This window comes from Diprion similis, chromosome 5, assembly GCF_021155765.1.
Source record: "Diprion similis isolate iyDipSimi1 chromosome 5, iyDipSimi1.1, whole genome shotgun sequence".
NCBI lineage: Eukaryota > Metazoa > Arthropoda > Insecta > Hymenoptera > Diprionidae > Diprion > Diprion similis.
Genome location: NC_060109.1, coordinates 2869390 through 2893406, shown reverse-complemented (window position 1 = coordinate 2893406; position 24017 = coordinate 2869390). Strand labels below are relative to the sequence as shown.

Genomic DNA, 24017 nt, shown 5'->3' with positions numbered 1-24017 from the left:
TGAAATCCAGAGTTAACTTGAAGAAGTTTTTTTTCTCCGCTGTATTTACATTTCTACCGGTTGTTTATTTATTTAAATTTATCCAAAAGATACTAGTTCATGGCTATCCTTTAGACGTATCATTTTCGTACCAAAATTATGGTTTTGATTTGTCATATATTGCGGTCTTAAATTTGTACAAAAAGTAATTGTTGTTGTGTGCAAAGATAGTTATCACTGGTTTAAAGTAATTTTAGACCGCTATAAAATTCGCCAACCATCGGAGAGGTTGAATAAAAAACTGATCCACAGGTGTAACCGGTTTCCTACTTCGACCAAAACAGCACACCTCACAAATTCTATGTTTCACCTGATCACAGATTTTTAAACTACTTAAATTACGTTACAAGATAGTTTGCTAAAGAAAACTATTGTATATACACCTGATCTTCGAAAGTACTTATGAAGGATATGCATGAAAGGTAACATACAAGGATTACTGTTGAACATGACATAAGTATTTACAGAGTGAGCTTTGTCAAATACTCACAATATCTAGATTTATAAGGAAAAACTAATTTATTAATTTCAAATGCCGATAAGTTATTAATCGAATACATAGTCCAGCCATGGAATAAGCTTACTGTAATGTTCAATTAGACGATTTGTCTTGGCCTCCTCTTCGATAATATCTTTTATAATTTGATCATCAATGGCGGTATCTTCCTCTGATTTTTCCTCAAGCGGATTTGTGAATGTACTCTCCTTGGCAGTTGCGCTATCGATACTTACCTCGTCAAAATTCACAGCATCTTGTGTACCCTAAAATTAAAATTGAAATTATAATTCGAACTGATACTCAGGGCATCGATTAACCCAATGAAGTGGTAAAATCACCTTTACATGTCCTGTCTTCTTATCAGCTTGTTCCGTTTCTAGCTTTTCGTCATATTCTACGTTCTCAGGGTCTTTCCAATATTCTGCATCTTCTCCGTAAAAACCAGGGCTTTCATCTTTATAGTAAATAATGTCCAGATGATCATCTTTGTCCTTCTTTTGATCTGATTTGTGATGATGTTGATGATGATTGCCATGGTGTTGGTGGTTTTTGTTATCATTGTTTTCATATTCTTCGCTACCAGGCTCTGTTTTGTCGCCTTCCTCACTGTCATCGTTATTTTCAGAATTTGGTTTGTTTTCATTTGTCCCAAATAAGTCTTCGTCAGATGGCGAATGCCCGTGATATTCTGGCCTTCCAAGTTTTAGGACCAGGTATTCATGTGTCTTGAATGTCTCATCGTATGCATGCCTGTGAGGTGCGTGCATTATTATCCTAATTGGCATCAAGTAGTCCGCATTCTGCGAATATTCCTCGGAATTCATTTCTCCGAATTCTTGTGCTGTTCTGTTTATATGATTAGCAGTTTTATTCTCGAACAATGCTTCTAGCGGACTTGAAACTTTCATCTCTGAGCTGCTCTCATTACTCTGACTGTTGCTGGATTCGTTAGTGTTTGATGAATAAGGATTTATCTCTGAACTTTCTTCTCCATCCTTATTTTCCCAACCACTCTTCAATTTGAGGGCTTCATAGTTTCCAAGCTTGCGCCGGTCATGTTCATTGTCAAGATAATCAATTTCATCCTCTTCACTATAGCGATCCGTTGAATTTTCTTCCATTCCCTGAGGCATTAACAGTTCCAAATTATCACTGTTATCGTTATAAAGTGTTTCTGATAAATTACTGTCAGGCTGTACTATTTTTGTATTGTTATCAACATTCGGAGTGTCCGTAATGTTGGAAGTATTCTGGTGCTGTTTATTCTCTGCTTCTGGAATCGGAGTTTGTAAATAGCTGATCGCATGGCTGTCATCCAAATTTGCAACTGTCGTTGGTAATAGATCAGCGATATTGATACCTTTTTGTATATTGGCACTCCCATTTAAAAGTTTTATAACACTCTCTGGAATATCCTGGGACTCTTTAGCATGATATTTTTTTGTTGCGGTATTATCGGTGGCATCAAGATTATACTTTTTAACAGCAATTTCTCTCATATGATCAATATTTAAGTTCTCTGGTAGGGATTCCAAAGGCTGTTCAGTGCTAGTTTTTTCACTTTCAATCGTAGTCATTATTGTTTCAGTGGCAATATCTGCTTCACTCTCCGTTTGACTAATGTTACAGCTTCCGCATGGCTGTTCTTTGTAAGTTGAAAGAATTGCAGCTTTAACATAGGGAAAATGTAATATGCTCCATGGCACTATTACTCTGTAACTCAGCCTTCGGCACCTAAGAAGAATTTCAACAGACTGTTAGAATTAGAGGGTAGTTTTATTCTTCGAATTCTAAGATATCGGCCGCGTACTTATCTATAACTAAAACTTGATCCCTCGATGCAGATAACTTTTCCCAAATTTTCAGCTCCGACGTATCTTGAATAAATTCTATATTTGGGTCGATCTTGTTCTTTAAGGCTTCTCTAGTTCGTTCTATCTTCAAAAAATGTTTATCCTCTGCCAGATCCGCTGCTCCCCAAGCTTCTTTTTCGTCTTCTACTTCAATAGCGCTAACTGTAGCTTCTGGCTCCGACGAATTTACGACATAAAATCGGATACCTTTTATACCAGTCTTTTCTAAAAGACCTTGAAGTGTTTTGAGCCTGTAAATAAATTATCGTAACTCAAAATAGTGTAAATCAACTGAAATCCGAGCTGCAGAAATTTTTTTTCTCATCTCAATAACCAATATTAGTTAAACTCTCGTTTTCCTTGTCGACTTAAATTTGTTCTGCTGGTTTTTAAGTACGTGAAAAATCTTTCCTCTCGTAATCCTATCCATTTATATAAAATTTCAATTCTGCGTGAAACATTTGTTTCAACAAAAATGATTTAGTTCGAAAAAATTTAGTATCAGCACGAAATTGTGTTCTTTTGAATTTGATACCGACAGGTAAATTTTGTAGTAGCTGGAGTTTCTAACTTCAGTCACTCTTGCAAACTTATAATTATTTTAATTAATCGTTTCACAGAAATTGTCGTCAATAGAATTGATATAAATTAATAATATGAAGTGACGGATTCTGGAATAATTGCACAAATGTTTATATACCCGAGAAAAATGTTCATAGGAAACTAAGTCATTGAAGTTTTCTTCATATTCCTGACCTCGGGTTATCAGCATTATGCTAATGCTGCAGTTTCAGCATTTTTTGACAATGCGTCAATCGTCACTTGTATAGACGATTTTGCTAACACTGGCGCTACGATATCATGCAATACTTCCCAAAGTTGCATCAATTCATCTTTTTTATAGCACTGATGTAGATCAGATGCTTGGTTGTCATTTTCATTTGTAGCAAATGGATATTGAAATGATGAGAACCAAATAAGGTCAAGTCAAGAATTTATTGAATATATTTTGCAAGAATATTCATTTCTTTATTACCCTAATATTATTCTATTGTAAATAGATAATGGGAGAAAAACTGATGATTTGTGGACTAAAAATAAGATAAAGAAAGTTGAATAATCCAAGTTCATTAATATTTTTCTTTTTTCCAGCGTCTTAATAATTCTTAGAACTTCTGTTGGAAGATGAATTCAAACGATTCAATTAATGTTCTCGCTGACAATTCTGATTATTATTATTCTGCGAAAATACTTGAAGCAAATAAAAATTCAGCGCCATTCTCATCAGCCTTCCTTGACACTTTGACGAATTCTACGAATTCTACAATTGTTTTGTAACTGACATTCTACTGTGCAGTAACAGAGAGGATACTAAATGAAGATAGATAAATGCAATGTGCTTACATGGTGGCTTGTCGATGGCTGTATTGCCACGACGCGTCTAAAAATGCTATGACGCTTATGACCCCAGGTTCTTCCTGCCAACTTTGAACCGGAGCACATTCCTCGATGTACCCATTGTCGTCGGTGTTTTTTCTCACTCTTATTGTCAACGCCGAAGCCCAGGAGGAAGCGTTTTGCCAAGAGAGACCCGCTGGTCGTACTCCAATCGGATTGCAAGAGCATTGTGAAATGAAAACCACAAGACCAAATACCAGGAAGAATCGCATCTTAGTAAACCTTGATTAGAAAATACTGTTATTTATGATGATTTTTCATTGTACTCAGAAAAAATTTACGAGTGGTACTATCATTTGAGCTCAACAAGTGGGAAAACAAAGATTCAGACACGTTTTAAATCTAATCTAAAAACGTGACGAAAAAAATTAGTTATCATTTTGGTAAATACGATCCAGATTTTCTCAAATTCACTTCAGCATATTATAGACCTCAAAAATTATTGAATGAGTGCAGGTTTCAGCAGAATTATTCTCTAATTATAGAGTCCAAACTAAGAAATTTCTTCGTTTTCGATTGATGGGCGCTAAGCTTTTTTAGAATCATATCCTGAAGAGGTCCGAACTTGTTTTGACGTAAAATCGCTATTTTTCAAACAAAGTTAATACATCTCCGCCAAATTAACTTTCTATCGTACTTTCTCCTTTAGCCACGGCAGAGGCTTCTTTCATAAAGAGTTAGAAACCCTAGGAATCAAAATGAGATTAACGATCAGCTTGGAGTCTTGTTACCACAAAATTATACCATCGAAAAAGGAAGAATAACGATCAATTTCGCTTCTCGCTTTTTGCAATCGCGTTCAAATCTATGTCTCGTAAAAAATCTCTCAGGTTTCGGCTTTTCGAGAAAAAATGACATTTTGAAAATATGTGGCTCTAAAGTGACGAAAAGGGCGTTTCAGATTTTCAAAATCGGATTGTGAATGTCAGAAGTTTTACCGTTTTATGTAATGAAATAAAAGGGATGTTGTTTAAATAAAAAGTACCTAACTATAAATGAGATATTGAGATATAAAGCTACGTTTCGTAATGCGTTGATATTAATCTTGTATAATATTTGGCTGATTGTGAGTTTTTTTTGTTTTTCGAACGGTCGTAACGTCTGACACTGAACGAAATTCGTCGATTAAACTTGAGGCTTGACTAAAAATTGAAACAAGAATAGGTAATGTATTATTCTTAACTGGTAAGGCGACGGCTAGGCGAGAAATCCTCGGAGTGTATGGTAAGAAACTAATTAATAAAAATTAAAACTTACAATGTGGCATCAACTCGGCGCCACGATACTGCAGAGGCAAGTTTAACGAGCGCCTATCAGTTGAAAACTGCCTCCGGAATTGAAATCCGTTTTCCTTGATACATATCTGTATTACGCAGCTGCTGCTGCTGACATTGGTCCACAAGTTCTCCCTCTTTAACTTAACATACTTATGTCCTCTCCCTCGCTATATATTATACTAAAACGTGCCCGCATATCCCGCGACGCACAACGCTCGATTATTATACACGTATCGTCTTGAAATAACTGTAAATTATATCCTTACTAATAGTATTTATGTATTATATTGATATATTTGTATGGATTATTGTAGATTTAAAAAGAAAAAATGGAAACGCAATAACGTGTAACTGTTTTCAATTCAACTGCCGTTAAGAACTGAACGAGATCAAACTTTGTACTGCAGTTTAATGTATGATTAATGTAATTGTACACTTGAAATAACTGACAAAAAGACTGAAGTATTTTTAACAAATATAAAGTATACATGCACGTAGCGTTATTCGGGATATTTTGTCACACGTGCCTTATATTTCGTTGTAATAATAAAGGTAAGAAATTCGGGATAACGATTGGTGCCTAAAAAATTAGCCTCTGTAATCGAATCTAGCGGTAAAAAATCATATATGTCTCATTAAGTAATTGCCTGCTTATCTTTACTATTTAATCAGCTTTGGCGTGATATGTTTAATGAGAACAAACAAATTCATTCGGTAATAATTTTTATTCGATTCTGACAAACAATTTATTCTCAACTCGAGAATGTAACCAGAAACATTATCGACCCCAAATATGCGAAATATATGTTTGCTTCCATGAAAGAAGTAAACACGTCGCAGCTGAATTGGGTGGCAGCAAAATTGTTTTCTGAAGATAATGTTGTCTTCTCCTTTTGATAATAATTTTTTTTAACAAATCAGAATCGAATGAAGTTTGGGAGTTGGTATCTCAATCTACGAATAACGGTTCCAGTCAAAGTCCATTTGCAAATTAATTGAAATAATGCTTGCGAATATTTGCAGTTGTGTAGTTTTTATTTTCAGTAAAAAAAATTGATAATTGTGGTAATTTTCTTCACGTAATTGACTGATCATATATTTTCAAAACTTAATATCACTATGCCTTAAATAATTTACTCGAACGACTAACGATGAAAAAAATCGCTTTTGTTCCGTAGTAGGTCTTTACAGTGATCAAAATATTTGATATTTCAATAACACACGCTTTTGTGTATTTTTATTTTGAATTGGTTGAATAGAATTATATGCGTAATTCACGTAACTCATTGAAACAATAACAATAATAATCGATGCTGGATCCTTGATGTACATACATAAGATGTATATTATATAATAATGAGAGTTATAATTCTCAGCTTCTCTTTATATGGACTATTATACACATATAATGCATGGATGTTTATATTGTATCACACATGTACGAAATTTACTTTTAATACGTCCAAAGCGAGACACAGATTGTCACGTGAACTTGAGCTGTGTGTGATTACAAGAACAGTGTGTCCCTTGTTTCAACGCATTTCTTTTGCCTTTTGCCATCCACCCGCGGGACTATTAGACCTCAGGCTTTAGAGTTTCATACTAATTGAAGTAATATAACGCAGTCGGGTCTTGGCGTTCGTTTCATTGATACGTTCTTAATCGTCCTTAAAATTTTCACGGGCACCAAAGACATAAGAGAATGATTCCTTGTACCCGTATAAGAAGTGAATTATCTCTTGCTTGAAAATTATTGTTTAAAGATTCGAAATTTCTAATCGGTTTAAATATTGTGTTTTCACCGTGCGAAACTAATTTCAGCGGCAATAAATATAATCCATATATCGTGTGAATATGTTTTCATTGAACCTTAGAATTTTTTTGTTATTATTTAGTGTTTTTGGCCTAGTTCGTCGTGATTATTCATTCGAAGTTCATCAATCGAATGAATTACACGATTTCAATGGCACCCGTTCAGCCAATCAGGATCAAGACGCTGGGTCTGCAAACTCTTCGGCTGCGGACTTCCTCAACAACGGACTGAGGAAAAAATCATTTCAGCAACAAAGTTTCCCTCATATTTCTAAAATGAAAGTCGAAGTTCTGTCGAAAATGCTCAAAATCCACGTCGATCAATTGCGGGATAAAACTGACCAGGTATACACACAGTTTGTAAAATATTCATAAGGAAAATGACAAATTATTAAAGTTAGTAAATTAATTGACTAATTATAAGTAAAACGGTTTATTAAGTATATACAAAACTTTCCATTGCACAATTATTGTAAAATCTGTTTTTGATAATACAGAAAGATATTTTTCCTGTATAATGTCGTTATTGAAAATATCACCAGAATGAAATACATTTGAAATTTGTGATTAAAATATCGAATAAATGTAATTGACAAAATCACAAATAACGGCTAGAACTGTGATAATAATTATTCTTTCAGGTGGAACTGGTTTTTCTTGTTGATGCATCGGCGTCAGTTGGTTTGGAAAATTTTCGAAGTGAGTTGAATTTCGTTCGTAAATTGCTAGCAGATTTTACCGTAGCCAGAGAAGCCACGCGGGTTGCCGTTGTGACCTTTGCTGGAAAAACCGACGTAATACGACATGTGGATCAAATATCGAGCGTCGAAGATGACAATCATAAGTGCAATTTGCTCAATCATCAGATCGGAAGCATCGAATACACAGGCGGTGGAACTTACACCCGAGGTGCTCTACTCGAAGCCCTTGTAAGTACGCAATTGAAGAGGAGAGCTAAAAAAAGGCTCATATGAGTGCCAGCCAACCAAAATTTCAATAAACGGTGAAAAATTGTTTTTTCCTCGCTGCATAGTTACTGTTATAGGTCATGCAGTGGATATTTAGTAAATATTACTGGCAGGATATCGAGATTTACAAAAAGATTTTTTATTGATCACAGATAAAAAAAGTCTTTTACATTTTCTTGATTTACAAGTATGAATTTGGTATCGAAAATCGAAACTTAAAACTCGATACAATGGAGGTACTTAATCAATATATTGCACAAGGCGAGTTTCTTTGTGCGCGTAAATGAAATCATTGATATTCAACAGTCAAGTCAACGACAGTTATTTTGTCTTTGGATTAAAAAAAAAACATGGCCCCCTACAGCCTTTTTATGTCTCCTCTTCAATTCGAATCGAATTATTGTTTCATTTGTCGTAACGAATCAATCGGTGATTGTTACAAGAAGTAACTAAAGAAATCGGAATGATTAATGGTATTTTTTAATTAATCACACTAATATTATTGCTTCTGAATTCCGAAATTATAACACCATATCCTCAAAAATAAATTCTGAACTCTGTTATAATATTGTAAAATATCACTGGCGGAGGAATTTTTCTCAGAGATATGAGAAAGGTTTAAATTTCCTTTTAGAGATACTCAGAAATTTCGAAGGATTTCACCAAGCTTTCAGAAAACTGTACGAGTATTATAAATTTCATAAGTAAAGTATGTAAACAATTCAACTGAAGTTATCTCGGAATTGTAAAAAAAAACATTGGCAATTTATTAGCCAAATTTATCTCGAAATTGTGTTATTTACAGAGTTTTTCAGAATTTCTTTCGAAATAATTATTTAAATTCGTTTCCAATTTTAATAGAAACTCAGAAAACGGACGGACATCTTACATTTTTCAGATTAATGTCCTTATTTAGAGCTGCTGTGTTTCTGTCTAAACAGTATCAATTCAGTACTTTATATACTTTTTAAAATCACCAATACCCGAGAAAAAGTTATTTCTATGTACGAAATTTGTTTTTACCAGATGACGTATAAGTACATACTTATTTTTTGAATTCATTTTAGTACAGAAGCAAAAGCCTTTCTTAGCTTAGCACAAGTGCTGTATCACTTTTGTGCTATCTTGCTTTAAGAGCAAGTTTAATTTTTTATTAAATATTCAATAATTGAGAAAATCTCTCTTAAATCAAAACTTTCTTTTTTGCATCGCATAGATATTGTTCATACAATCAACTCTAGTAACACGATAATTGCAGGATATTTTACAACACAGACGACTAGGTGCCCGTACAGCTGTTTTCCTGGTAACGGATGGATTTAGCAACGGAGGAGACCCTAGGCCAGCTGCCACTCTGTTAAAAAACGCTGGTGTCGTTGTTTTCACCTTCGGAATTCGAACAGGAAATATTGGGGAGTTGCACGACATAGCGAGTGAACCTGGCTACGCTCACAGCTACCTCTTGGACAGTTTTCCTGAATTCGAGTCACTGGCTCGCAAAGCATTGCATCATGGTGATTCGTATAGAAAATTTTCACTCATAGTTGTTGTCACTCATATTAACACGAATAACACCGATTATTAATATTACAGACTTGCAGACCGGAGAATATATTAAAGTTAATTCGTTACAAGACTGTGATTTACTGTGCTCCGATAATTCGACTAAAATCAATGAGACGCAGTGTTGTGACATGAATGCATCTTGTGCTTGCGGAACAGCCACTGGCCACTACGCCTGTTTATGCCACCCTGGTTATTTTGGATCTGGATTTCATGGTTCCTGTCAACGTTGGTACCCAGATATATTTTCACATCGTATCACTTCACACGTAATTCTTCACTGCGGCATTTCCATTGGATTGATTTGTGGATTTCATTACCTACAGTTTGTCCAAATGGAACATTCAGTCCTGGTGATATCCCAGGAGATTCCAATGCTGCCTGTATTCCTTGTCCAGACTTGAATCACGTTACTATCAAGAGCCCTGCAATTAGTTCAGCTGATTGTGTTTGCACAGCAGGGTTTACCACCAATGGCAATAAATGTGAAGGTCAGTTGAATTTATTGACAAAGGATTTATTTCGTGTATCAATTCCATGTGAATAGTGTATAGATATATTTTACAAGTAGTAGTTTATTCATAGCAATGTAACTGCGATATAAGCTTTCAAATGAAACCCTTGCCAGCTGCAATAGTGGGGAAGTCTCCTGGTATTAAAACCGGCTCTTCGATGGGATACGTAAACATGTACGAACCATATTTTTCCAATTTAAAATCCTGTTTTGCTGCGAGCCATCCGTACTGAACAGAACACAAGATGTAAAACGACAGTGTTAAATATCAACTTATAAATACTACACTGATCCGATGAAAATTTTTCTAAATTATACATTTGTACATCATGATAATCGAAATGCACGAAAATGGTGTCCATGATATCTGGTCTCAGTTGTACAAATTAAGATACCACATACCATAAACACTATAATTAAAGCCAGTTCATTTTGCAGTCATTTATGTAATATTGCACAGAACCTTGCATGTAAAAAAAAAATCAGGGTAACTTGATAACTGTTTTGATGAGCCCTGTTGTAAGTAATGCAATATTTACTTCATATTTCTAGATTCTACATTCCCACGTACTTGACCACTAGTTGTTTCAGGATAAGGTAGACAAGATCTCTCATTCCTTTTGGTTTCTGGAAGTTTTAGTTCTCCTTTTCGTTCTCTGCACAGTTCTTTTCCTTCTTCAAGAATCTGTCTTCAAATTTATAAGTTCGCTTTCTAACTATATCGTTAAGCTGTGTAGCATTTCATTCATCAAACAAAGAGCATACCAACTGACATTAAATATTCAAAACAAATTTTATTGTATTACGTGCTATTTGTATGTATCTTGCTTTTAATTGTCAGCTCTACATCTTTTGCGAGTATAAGAATAAGTTGTAAAATATTCTTCTCATGTTACTATAATCAAACTATACAGTCTGCATCTTACTTACTCGTATTCATTGAGCAGCCATCCATATCTTCTAAACCAACTATCGTGAATTCTTTTGGTTTGATTAACGCTTTCCTCAAAATTTTTAGAAGCTGCCACAAAATCAATAGATTTTTTACTTCGAAAGTTCATCATTTTGATCGATATTTATTGTGCTTCTGAGTATAAAATCATTCTCGTAGATTATATAATAATTACCGACATATTAGGGTTTGCAAAACTTGGTCCATATAACAGTTGAAATAACAAAATAAATGCAATGTTCTTTCTACATATTTGGTGTCAAAGAATGTATAACACTATGTATTATGAGATAAGTACGAGTTTTCATTATAATAATCATTTCTAATTATAATGAAAACTCATGATGAAAATATGATGGATGAAGGATTTCTGTCGGATGCTCAAGAGAAACAGGCAGAGAAATACGATGGAAAGCGCAAATGGAACCCATTGCACAGATCCTGCGATCAAAAAAGATCCCGTTAATAGTTAAAAAAAGCGAATGACTAAAATTCTATCTACTTGACAGTTGTTGTTCGTTATTTATCATTTTCGAGGTTATGTGATTATTGGAATTTTAGGTTATGATAGGGTAAAGAGGTTACGAGGCCAAGGGGTGAAGAGGTCGAATGGTTATGGGGTTGAGAGATTATGAGGTTTAATATATTTATATATAATGGGCTCACTGGGCTTGGATTGTAAAATTTTTTAGGGTTATGTTAAAAACCTGACGTTATGGGGCGAAATGAACTTCGAATCCGAATTCAGCGACCCCAAAAACATATAGAAAAAATAGCCTGACCCCAGGGTCAAAATTTTTATTTTGTGTGGCTGTGTAAGGCATATTAAACGGTCACTTCATTTACAATCTTCCCTTTAATTAAAAAAATTCTATTTGAACTTAACTTTGTAGTTATAAAACGGATCCTCTTCAGTAGAGAATCATCAAGCCTATTCATGATATAAAAATTACTTTGATATTCTGAACTTTTCTGACAATATTTCAAATTCATGAAAATTGGTAGTCAAATAATTCCACATATATTCATTTCAGTAAAAATATAGATCAAAATATCTGATATATTATGCTGATTTCCGTCGGACTTTTTGGAGTGCTTATTTTTATAAAATTTATAGTTTGAAGTTCTGCTGTTTGAAATAATTCCCCATTTATTTCATTAAGTATCTAAATGAAAACATCTGAAATATCATTTTGATTTCAGTCTGACTCTTTGGAGTGCCTATTCTTATAAAATTTATAGTTTGAAGTTCTGCTGTTTGAAATAATTCCCCATTTATTTCATTAAGTATCTAAATGAAAACATCTGAAATATCATTTTGATTTCAGTCTGACTCTTTGGAGTGCTTATTCTTATAAAATTTATAGTTTGAAGTTCTGCTGCTTTTATTTTCCGACACAAACCGACACGAAGTGATTTCATTGGTCAGATCTAACGGAATAGGCCAATGAAGTGACTAATTGTCGTGCTGTGTCAGAAAATTAACGTAAAAGGAAAGCGCGCAATATATTTTGACCACTTTGAATTACGCAATGATCGTGCAGGAAGACAATTTCTTGTTAAAAACATTTCCTCTATTATTTACAGCCATAACGTGTCCCAAACTGACAGTGCCAGAAAATGGGTATTTAGTGAAAGCAAGTGCCTGTAATAATGTTGTTAATGCTGCGTGTGGAGTTCGTTGTAAAATTGGTTTTCATTTAACTGGCGACAGCATTCGACTTTGTCTTAACAGTGGTGTGTGGTCTGGTACTCAACCACAGTGTCTTTGTAAGTATAATTTCATTTCTCAATATACCAGAAATAATATTTCCACAATGAGAATATTAATTTTATTTCTGTAAAACGTTTATTTATAATTGTATTAAACACTTGGAAAAATAATTATGAGCTTAACATAAGTGACTCCTAAGATTGTAAAATTAATGTAATTGTTAATAAGTGGAATAACGCGTACTCAAAGTGTTCAATAGAATTTTCCAGATTATTTACAGGAATTTATTTATGGGTCTTATTTCAATTCCTGAGCATTCAAGCATGTGCATTGACTATAGGGATTAGTTTTGGATAATAGTTGAGATATATTTGCGTCAAAGTATACCTTCCACTATCGTAAACAGTTAAAGTATTATCTTGGCCATCAATAATGTTTAGGTATAGTATAATCTCTAGAAGTTTTTTTATCTTCCAAACAAGTCTGGAAATACCAAATTCCAAATAATTTGACTAGATCATTATATGTACTACCAAAATAACGTTCCAGTAAAAACATGTCCGGCACTAAAAGCACCGCCGCATGGAAGAATACGGTGTGAGCACGAGGACGAGCATCAGGTGATAAATGCCGGCCTCACTGCATATCCAATAGACACTCATTGTGAATACAAATGTGATCTGGGTTATCAGTTGCGTGGAAGCAGAGCCAGAAATTGTTTGCCTCTGTCAAGATGGGATGGCCTTAGGGTCTCTTGCCGACGTAAGTTTTTTATTATTTGGTTTGATCAATTTCTTGATTCTCTCGGAAAGAAATAATAAACATTACACCTCAGGTACTATTTATGTGGTGTATTGGTAATAATCATAATGACAAGCTTTTATTGGTTTCTGAAACAGCAATCAAATGTCATCCCCTGAGATCTGTGCCAAATGGTGAAATAACTCCGGCACAGTGCACAGGGTTCAATAAACTGCCTTTCGCCACAAACTGTACCATCCGATGCAAAGAAGGCTTCACTCTCACGGGTCCAGAGAACAAAGTCTGTGTTGGACTCACCGGCACTTGGTCGCATCGTCACAACGCGACCCAATGTATAGGTGAGCAAATAAAATAAATGGGGGGGGGGGGGGGGGGGGGGGGAATCGTGTAGAACTAGATCTTGTGTTAGGAAAATTCTGTTATTTTTGATTTTTCCAATGTCGTCATATCTCTCTCTGAAAATTGATTTCCGTTGAATTGATATTGAAAGTATTAGTCTTGAATCGAGATACTCAATTACTTTTCACTAATTGTGATATAATATTTTTGAATTTCGATAGATAGCACTCCCCCAACTATAACTTGTCCTTCGAACATCACTGCTGAGACCTTGCCAGGAAAAAACTATTCCATGGTCAATTGGACAGATGCAGTAGCAGTCGATAATGCCGAGGCTGCTCCCATGCTTTGGACCGAGCCAGCTGTCAAAGCACCATGGAAATTCAGTATCGGAACTCACGTGGTTACGTACGTAGCACAAGATGCTAGTAAAAATAGAGCGGAATGCAACTTCAGTGCTACTGTTATAGGTAAAAATCTGGTAAATTGTTCTAATATTAACCAATAATATATTCTGTTTTCAGTTCAAATGCATAAACAGATATTTTACAGACAAGGAACCACCCACTGTTGAAAACTGCGTTGATCCTCCTATTTTTCTACTTGAGAACAAGTCGACAGCAATAAATATTACCTGGGACGAGCCTGTATTTTATGACAACTCTGGACATCCTCTAGAGATCAGTAAAAGTCATACACCTGGGACAGAGATTTTTAATCTTGGGATAACTCAAATCGTTTACAATGCAACAGACAAGGCTAATAATACGAGAACTTGCGCATTTAATCTCACTGTAGAAGGTAAATCTAATTAATATACCCACAGCCATTGAATTGAAAGTTTAAATCGTAGTAAAGTCATAAGTATGTTATATAAATTAAGAAATGCTTAATAATGTTTTAAGGAGTAAAATTTTCGTTACAGAGTGTGAAATTCATTGCCAATTAGCAATTGATACTACGTTCTACTTAAATTAAGCTGGTTATTAAAGTCAATATCTTTATTCAATTATTCATTTCAATGCTAAATATTGGTTACCATTTTTGCGCAAATTCCAATTTAGATGCATGTAAAAACGTTCCATCTCCAATAAATGGGCATAGCGATTGCTCCGTGCTGCAGGAAGGGATTCAGTGTGTTGTGGTATGCGCCGAAGGCTACGGTTTCGTATTACCTGAAACAGCTTCATACATAGATGATCAGAATGTAACTTTGACTTGTAACAATGGCAATCATTCATGGAATAACGACGTGTTTCCTGATTGTTCTGGTTAGTATGTAGATTTATTAACATGCTGATAGCGCAGAAGCGTGATGAAGGTTTCTCGATATTTTGCAAATTAGATAATTTGAAAATCGTTTTCTTAGCTATGCAAAATTTTCCTGATAGGAAAGTAATCAATACCATTGAATACTCAATACTTTCAGTGACGCAAGTACCCTATGCCATATCTCAAGATCTGACTGTCGTATTGGATACAAATACTTCTAACTGCAATAATTCGACAGCTCTGAATTCAGTAAGTAAACTCTGATGAAGCAATATATGATTATGGTCTTTGGATAAAAAATCTCAAATATGTATAATTTAATTGAAAATGTACCTTCGTGTCAGATTTTTAGTCGCATAATTTTCTTTATCAGTTGAGTCAGAACATCAAAGCTGGATTGGAATCACGATTGAAAGAGGTGTGTGACAATGAAGTTGAATGTAATGTTTCTCAATCTGCGCTCGATTGCAATAGCGGAATGGATGAAAACAGCAATGCTTCGCATACCATTCTGAATATGTCGACTCGTAAACTGAGAAGAAGTGTTAAACGTTTTCTAAAAAATGACAAAATTACTGTTAGAAGAGCTCAAAATTCTCCAAAAAACAACACAAAATCTGACGATAAATGGGAAAAAATTGAATTGAAGTACAAAATTATTGGTAAAGATTCAGTAATTATTTGTTGGTTTATTAAGATCATTGACTATTAATGTTTTATTATATTCAGGTAAATATAGAAAAGTCGATAAAATACAATTTGTTTACGGCTTGGCAATCCTTTTATTTCAGGAAAAATGATTGATGATAATGGAAATAATTCAAATCAAGAAATCATTCAGTTGAGACAGAAAATAGAAGCAATGATGGAAGGTGGTCAGTTAAGTCTTCTCGACAATAAAACAAGCCTACAAGATATCAGTAAACAAGTGCTACGTCTTTATGTAATATTCGAAGAACCAAAAGAACTCTGCTCTACTGGGAGCGTCCTGAAGAAGCACCGATGTGGTAAGCAAATGGTTTCCTCACGGCGATTCGATTCTTTATAAGATAGTTTTGCTCATATCATATGACAAATCACACCTCACAATATTTATTTTAGTCAAATGTCCAAGTGGTACATTTCACAACACAACAAAGAATCAGTGTCAGTCCTGTCCGTTGGGAGAATATCAAGAGGACATCGGATCTAGCACCTGTAAGAAATGTCCGGAACATACTTCTACTAGAAGGAAGCATTCCAAACGCGCGTCAGACTGTTTAGGCGAGTCATTTGTTTGAAACAATGAATAAATTAGTTGAAGTAATTTTTTAGAATTATTTTAACGTGATTACTAAGTCTTATTATTAACTATAGATTTTTGTCGTCCTGGTTACTATTCTCGACGAAAACGCCACCACAAAACGACTCTTGCCTTCGAGCCGTGTGTCACTTGTGCAATAGGATTTTATCAACCTGATTATGCTCAGTTGAAATGCATACCTTGCCCAGCAAACTCAACGACGCACAATCGTGGCTCTAGTAGCATTCACCAATGTCTTGTCATCGATAATGCTGACAAGGATCCTTGTGATGAAAACCCTTGTCATAATGGAGGAAGATGTGTGCCAGTCGATAGTGACTTCAAGTGTGAATGTACTGGAGATTTTATTGGTGAGGATAAAGTATATCGATTTATTTGTATTTACAGTGATCTGATCGATCATGCTATTTCCAGGTTCCAAATGCGAGATTCGTCCAAATCCATGCGATTCTTTGCCTTGCTTAAACGAAGGGCAATGCATTGCTGTAAATAGCATTAAAAATTCGTTAGAACATAAATGCCTATGCAAGAGCGGCTACACAGGAATCAATTGTGAGGTAGAGAATATACAACTATTTCAAAAATCTTGGAATACACTTCTCGAAGTTGTGGTATTTGTTTTAAACTTTCTATAATTGCTATTTCTCAGATTTATGTCGACGAATGTTCAACAAATCCATGCCAGAACGGAGGATCGTGTATTAGCACAGAGGCGGATTACAAGTGTGTTTGCAAAAATGGATTCGAAGGTGAATACGAGTTTTCATATACATTACACCATATGTCACTTTCATTCCTCTCACTATATATTCATAAACGAGTATTAGATGAGATAACTACCTTATTCTGACTTTGGTTTTTATGCTGATTATGTTTTTGTTTCACTCAATGGATCGACAAGTAAGTTGCTTCAAGTTCAAATATAATAAAAGCTTCTTCTGAAGGTATATTGTAATCCCTTACACTTATGACAATGTTTTCAAATTCCATGCTCAAGGTGATAACTGCGAAATAGAGATCGACCATTGCGAGACATCGCCCTGTGAATCCGAATCCAAATGTCGTACCATTAATGAGACGTGGCAATGCATCTGCAAACCGGGTTTCTTAGGACGTCGTTGTAGCCGGCTTCCTTGTGATTGGTTACCCTGCCACCAAAACGCTGTGTGCATTAATATCGAGGAATTAAATGCAACCAAAAAAAGTTACAGGTTCGCATGTTTGGTTTTATCAATCTTATACAGACAGCTAATATTAATAGTCAAATGTCAAAGATTTTTTTAAGTTACTATTAATTTTCACGAAATAGGTATTTAAATTTAGTTGTTAACCATTTTAAAGCAATGTCTGGAGAATTTTTTTAACAAACATTTCTTCGGGTTCTGTAATATGCAGTTTCTGATTTCTCGTTCCAGGTGCGAATGTCCAGAGGGTTATACAGGAATCGATTGTACTACAAGGGTGGATCACTGTAAAGATTCACCTTGTATGAATAATGGAACATGCATAAACAATCTCTCGAATTTTAGTTGCGAATGTCGGAAAGAATTTAATGGATCCAAGTGTGAAAATGGTGTGTAAAAATTTTTGTACAACTAAACAAAGCGATATGTTTACTGCAAACTAATGTTGTGTTCTTAAATTAAATCACCATTTAAATTTATATCATTGTGGTTTTCTGATGCAGAATCTCGTACTAAAAAACTGTTTAATGTTTACAGAATTATCGTCCTCGTATATGATGAACTTTCCCAAATCTGGGACAACAGATTACGTGATGATGAGTGGACCAAACAAAAATCTATCACAAGTGAGTAGAGAAAAAATAATTGCACGCAGTATGTAAACTTAATTGAGATTTGTTTCAGTTTACTGTTTGTTTGTGGCTTCAATCGGTAGATACGTTCAACTATGGCACAGTCCTTTCCTACGCTACACGCATTCATGACAATGCTCTTACACTGACAGATTACAATGGGTGAGAATTGCAACAGATAAAAGAAATCTCGTTTTTCGTTCACCGGAAATACGAACAAAAAGATACTTAATTGGTTACATTTCACTACCTTATAATGGCTCAATTCTATTGTTCTACAGGTTCGTTGTTTACATCAATGGGAAAAGAGTCGTCACTGACATTACTGCCAATGATGGCTACTGGCATTTTTTATGCGTTACTTGGGAAAATGTCTTTGGATTTTGGCAGGTGTTTGTGGATGGTATCGTTAGAGAAAATGGCACTTTATTGGCAAGTGAAACGGTGATTGAAGGTAACGAAAGCGAACGTGTAAACAATTATCGAGGATAATAATACTTCACAGATAACGTGCAGTCTTTGTACCATTTATTTAATCAGGAAATGGCACTCTGGTCATTGGACAAGAACAAGATCGTGTAGGTGGTGGCTTTTCCGAATCAGAATCATTGCTAGGAAAGCTTAGCTCGTTAGATATATGGGATGAAGTTTTGAGCGGTGATGTCATAAAAAAGTTAAGTCAGCAGTGTGAGACTTATCACGGATCGTTGTACAGTTGGGCTCAGTTTCAACAATATGTTCATGGTAATATTGAGGTAAACTTACTTCAAACTAATTTCTTTCCTGTTTAATTGTAGCATTTAATGTATTATGTGAAGTCTGTGGCATAAGTTATTCGTACATGATATGTGCTGGATCATCGATTGTTTACGTATAGTTGAAATTTTCACAAATAACAACATGATCGAGAAATGTGTTTGTTTCGAGTGAACATTTTCTTACCAAAATATTTTTATTACCGTCGAATAAATTGTTACAATTTATTAGATTCAGAATAGCAGCTTCTGTCGCACTTGCTCATTACCTGAAGCTCCGTTCAAAGGACGAATCGAAGTAAATGACGATGCTTCGGAGATAGTCTATACGTGTGATAAAGGGTACCTGGTCAAATTTGGAAAAAAAGAAAGTGCAGTGCTTAACAGGAGATGTTTAAAACAAGGACAATGGGAAGGTTACTCTACTCCAACGTGCACAAGTGAGAATTACATAGCAGAAAGTTTTCTTGTTTGCATAAATAAACTCTTGTCTAATATCATTAAACATTTGCGTTATTCAGTCTGCGATTAATTGTTGATTGACGAAATCGATTCAACGAATTTTCAGGAGTGAAATGTGGTTTTCCTGGATATTTTCCAAGAGGGCAGTTACGTGGGAAATCTTACAGTTACGGTGACCAAATTCATTACTCATGTAAAAAACGTTCGTTATTAAGAGGAAATCCAAATCGAATTTGTATGGCTGATGGAACATGGAGCGGAGTGCAGCCTTTATGCATCAGTAAGAATGTTTTATACAATAATTGCTAGGAAATATTTATTTGGCTTTTTGCCACTTTCTCATTCTCTATTAGGCATTGCTTGTCCTTGAATTTAAGAAAATTGGCTATCAAAACAGTAATGTAATGATGAAGTAATGATAAATATTTTAGAATTACTATTACCATAAAAAAGGTTGAGGAATTTGTCTTCATAAATCTAGAGAAAATTCGATTGAAAATCGAGTCTTTGAGAAAAGTATCTCATGAAGAAACCAGACAATCATAATTTCGACTTGAAAATGTATAATTGAACACAAAACTGTCCGTTCAATAATAAATATATTTTGGGCGGTTTGAGGAGAAAGCCGAGTGTCCAAAAATGGTTTCTTTTTCTGTTACTGAAATGACGGTCAATTTACTTCATCACTGCTAGGTTTCATGAGTTTCTTTAAAGCTAGAATATCGTTACCAATAATTTAAAATACTAAAGTTGTAATCGCAGTATGAAATAATGCAGAGTTGACATGTTTGTAAAAGGTAAAACATGCAAAAACTTACTCGCCCCAGACAACGGTGACATCGAATACTTGATCGAGGATCATGAGCGAAATGACACATCTATTTTGCAGGTATAAATATTACTTTCTATCCTTTTTGCGCATCTATATTACTATAATTTATGAACCCTGCAACAGGTTGGACATCAGTTGGCATTCAAATGTAATCCTGGCTTTCGTGTACTTGGAAATATGTATTTAACTTGTATGGAAAATGGAGAGTGGGACAATGCTGTACCTCAATGCATCGCGTTTGGTTGCCCTCCGCCGGAATTGTAAGTTAATTATATTTTCATTGTACAAAATATACACAAAATTATCAGGCAGTCATAAAAATTTAATATTTACATTGTTGTTTTATCAGGATAGAAAATGCGTACATAGCATCTAATATTTCGACTGGTGTAGCAATGTTACCTGCAGAAACTTCTGTAAACTCTGAAAACTACAACTTGTCAGAGGACAGCGCATCCTTGGTATCTGGCTATTTTTATGGCGATATTGTCGGATTCTCATGTCACCAGGGTTTCAAATTTCTTGGCAATCGTAATATGATTGCAGAATTTCGAATGCAATGTACTAATAATGGATCGTGGAATGGATTGGTTCCAAATTGCGTTCCGCTGCATTGTCCCAGACCAGAGCCGATTAAAAATGGAAAATATTACCTTTTGAGCAGCAACGATACTACGACAGAAACTTCAGGCAGTGGCGCTTTTGGGAATTTAACATTCGTGAGCAAATTGGTACCCATTAGCGCTGAACCTTTGATTGATTTTGACGGCCCCTTTGATGTCCCTATTTTCACTGACGAACGAAACTCTTCGGATTCCCAAAGTAATATGACAAAAAATAATACTTTGCCTGACGATTTTAAAATCGAGTTCAATACTTCTTTCACACCCGGGGCACGGATTTTGATAAAATGCAACAAAGGATACAAACTAGTTGGTCCTTCTATTAGGCAATGTACAAATAACGAAACATGGTCTCCTGATGCATCGGATTGTGAACCTCGGGAATGTAACGTGGAAAATCACCCAATAATAAATGTGTTAAGTACAAATATGGATGAAATAAAATTTGACAGTGAAATAGAGAAGGATATTGAAAACCAAGATATTGTGGATATTTTTCGTGCAAACAAATACGTTCAAGGGACTCTGCAGAACTTCATATTCAAGAATACTGGGAATGTTTTTAGTAACACGATAAGCTTAACGTGTGTAAATGACACAAAGATTCATTTTGATGGTATTGGAACAAACAGGATTTTGAGAAACGTTACATGGAAATGCAATGAAAACGGTGTGTGGGAAATTATGCATAAAGAGATGAGCAACGAGGATTTTCAACGGGTTGTGGATGAGAAAAAGGAAACTCTCTGCCGAGAAACTGTTTGCAGTTTACCAAAGGTATAGGAAATGTAACTGCTATCCAAAGTGGACAAATTTTCAACTATATTGGCCATAGAATCATTTTAGTAACCAACACATGACTGTGAAAAGTATTACATTTGAACTGATTTTCAGGCACCAGCAAACGGATATATAGTTGACGATGTTACTAACGGCAGTGTGATAAAGGTGGGTGATTCTGTTAGGTTCAAATGTCACAACGGACACATGCTTGTAGGTGGTGAAAGCGCAAAATGCCTTTCAAATGGCACATGGTCACCAATAACTAATTGCAAATGTAAGTCTTTTAAAGAAAAAAACACAAGCCGATAAGCTTTAATCACTTATGTAATTAAGACGTGAGTATCACACATCTATTACTCTTGATTTTTTCCAGCTGTAACATGTGGAAAGCCACCAACCCGTCGTCATACAGTCCTTTATGATAGCAGTGCTGAAATTAGTGGCTATGTTTCTGGTAATATGGTTTCGTATCGATGCATTTCTGGTTATAAAATGTATGGTCGTGGAACTGTGCGATGTTTGGCAATCGGAAAATGGTCCAGGATGAGCGGAAGATGTTCTAGTGAGTGAATTTTCGAATTGAACTTGACTTACAATTTGCTAGTTGAAAATTACGATGAAAAATTTGCAGTAGTTGAAAGTTATAGTAAATGTTTTGAGCATGTTTGCAGTACTTTAAAGTGATAGTAAATGTTTTGAGAATGTGTGTAAGATTTTCGAACTTATCCCTAATTCCTAAGAAATCACTGTGAAACGTGGTTAATACTAACTCTGTAACAATGATTCAGATCAGAATTACATAGGGATGGGTCAATGTGTTATATATATTTGAGACCACTAATTTAATCGTTATAGTTGTACTAGAATTGGATCATGATAAGGCATGTATGTGAAAATATTGACATATATGTTCTTCCACAAATACATATTGAATTAATGTTCAAGAGTAAAGGAATTTTATTTTTAAAAATCAGTTTCACTGGCGAAATCATAGTTATTATTTTATCGTAGCTTCCGCTCCCAAATTCTATGGACTCGGACTAGGGATATCGTATACAAATTTTGGGAATAATCTAATTTTATCTGATCCCACATTTCTCAGAAGAATAAAAAAATTTTCTAAATAATTCAAAGCGGAGTCTTGCATTCAAAACTTTTATTAGAGATGTATTGGGTTATGATAATTTTCATTTTTCTAGGAATAACTTGTGGAAAGCCGGCCGTATCTCCTGGGGTTGAAATTTTGGGTTCATCTTATCTCTATGAAGCTGAACTCACTTACATTTGCCCTGATCAAATAATAAAAGGCAAGATAATGTGCAAAAGTGATGGTAAATGGAGTGAAGTACCCGACTGCACAGCACTGAGTAATCAGAAATAGGCCAGGAAGTAAAGTAAATATACAGGTAAATTCTGACGATATCCATATTGGATCACTTCTGTGTTGTATGAATTGATGCCATGAAATTCACGTGGATTCCGTGTACTTTAATTGTATAACGCTGTGAATTGTTAGTCGCACAATCTTTCTTGTTTCAGGAATATAGTCCTACTACGTCGTATTTAAAATAACGTCTGAATTTTCCATAATCGTCGACTTTGGGTCCTTAATTTTTGTAAAACGTCAAATTTTTTCAGGCGGAATTTGATGGATTATTATGATGATTTTTTTAAAGTTGAATTTAAACTTTCTTGTGTTGTTCAAACTGAATCAGATAGCTTATTGAATGTCACTGCTGAATAAAGTCAACGCTTTGCATAGAAAACATCACTTATTACCAAGTGATAAAGTTATAGCAGAATACAGGACCACGATTTTATTAACTTACAAGATCCAGAAATGCCTTGCAAGTACCATAATTATCACTTTCAACTTTTTTATGTATTCTGATATACAGTAAAAAATTAAACAAGACATCTAATTTAAAATTTTTTTCAACAGCAAAACCATATTCATTATTTACATACATTACTGAGAAAGGGTAAGGTTGATATTCTTTCATTTTTTAGAAAAAATATCGACTCTTAAGAAATGTTAGAATCAACTTATCGACACACTATCCACTTCGCTTTATTAACTCGATTGTATACAACGGTAATTAATAAGTTTGAAGCTAATAAAAATTTATTTCATCTGTATGCTCCAGCACTCCATACTGGTTACTTGACGCATCAAGTATTATTAACCATTTCCATTAGAGTGTTAAGTAGGTGTCCCAATGACGCAGGCAAATCATTATGCGATATGAGTCATTTTCAATCTGTTGTTAAGGATGAAGCTCCAAGGCATTAACGAATCATGAGAACTGGTTAGCCATCGGTTTCATCCATTTCAACGTAAAGTTTATTCAAAATAGGCAAAGACTACCAAACTGGTAATCCTGCCAGCAGTTAAAGTATGTAGGCTGCTCTTGTGCTGCG

General features: G+C 34.8%; 2 protein-coding genes and 1 long non-coding RNA gene across 5 annotated transcripts; 1 reads left to right on the top strand and 2 right to left on the bottom strand.

Moving 5' to 3' along the window:
- Positions 1–77: 77 nt before the first annotated feature.
- LOC124406363 (protein PFC0760c-like) lies at positions 78–5459 on the bottom strand. 3 transcript variants are annotated; one of them, XM_046881758.1, is made up of 5 exons: positions 5107–5459; positions 3796–4086; positions 2349–2642; positions 877–2272; positions 78–801 (listed from the first exon to the last, which is right to left on the bottom strand). In XM_046881758.1, exons 2-5 carry the CDS (start codon positions 4059–4061, stop codon positions 586–588), a joined length of 2172 nt encoding a protein of 723 aa, XP_046737714.1. In that variant the 5' UTR covers positions 4062–4086; positions 5107–5459; the 3' UTR covers positions 78–585. The 3 variants fall into 3 exon arrangements, with proteins under 3 accessions (XP_046737714.1, XP_046737715.1, XP_046737716.1); XM_046881759.1 differs by having other exon boundaries at positions 3796–4071; XM_046881760.1 differs by having other exon boundaries at positions 78–803; positions 894–2272; positions 5107–5453.
- Positions 5460–6667: 1208 nt separating this feature from the next.
- On the top strand, positions 6668–23458 carry LOC124406361 (sushi, von Willebrand factor type A, EGF and pentraxin domain-containing protein 1-like). Its single transcript, XM_046881756.1, has 32 exons — positions 6668–7283; positions 7580–7867; positions 9165–9420; positions 9500–9697; positions 9796–9960; positions 12523–12705; positions 13199–13411; positions 13549–13749; positions 13972–14220; positions 14303–14551; positions 14815–15021; positions 15180–15271; positions 15396–15684; positions 15814–16029; positions 16124–16285; positions 16379–16675; positions 16740–16882; positions 16975–17074; positions 17323–17536; positions 17741–17898; positions 18047–18135; positions 18194–18303; positions 18423–18595; positions 18682–18896; positions 19129–19336; positions 19465–19638; positions 20156–20247; positions 20314–20450; positions 20540–21590; positions 21708–21870; positions 21970–22158; positions 22796–23458. Exons 1-32 carry the CDS (start codon positions 6981–6983, stop codon positions 22975–22977), a joined length of 6966 nt encoding a protein of 2321 aa, XP_046737712.1. The 5' UTR covers positions 6668–6980; the 3' UTR covers positions 22978–23458.
- Positions 14215–14917, bottom strand: LOC124406367. Its single transcript, XR_006929212.1, has 2 exons — positions 14790–14917; positions 14215–14449 (listed from the first exon to the last, which is right to left on the bottom strand). It is a non-coding gene; the product is annotated as an uncharacterized LOC124406367 (long non-coding RNA).
- Positions 23459–24017: the final 559 nt, after the last annotated feature.

What these genes read in the sequence shown, in the direction of transcription:
- LOC124406363 (XM_046881758.1), bottom strand. Translation starts at nt 4,061, where the DNA reads ATGCGATTCTTCCTGGTATTTGGTCTTGTGGTTTTCATTTCACAATGC. An exon ending in AGCCATCGACAAGCCACCAT is followed by an intron (nt 2,643 to 3,795) that starts GTAAGCACATTG and finishes ATTTATTTACAG; the next exon opens with GCTCAAAACACTTCAAGGTC. An exon ending in AGAAGACAGGACATGTAAAG is followed by an intron (nt 802 to 876) that starts GTGATTTTACCA and finishes TTTTAATTTTAG; the next exon opens with GGTACACAAGATGCTGTGAA.
- LOC124406361 (XM_046881756.1), top strand. Translation starts at nt 6,981, where the DNA reads ATGTTTTCATTGAACCTTAGAATTTTTTTGTTATTATTTAGTGTTTTT. An exon ending in TGCGGGATAAAACTGACCAG is followed by an intron (nt 7,284 to 7,579) that starts GTATACACACAG and finishes TTATTCTTTCAG; the next exon opens with GTGGAACTGGTTTTTCTTGT. An exon ending in TCGCAAAGCATTGCATCATG is followed by an intron (nt 9,421 to 9,499) that starts GTGATTCGTATA and finishes TTAATATTACAG; the next exon opens with ACTTGCAGACCGGAGAATAT.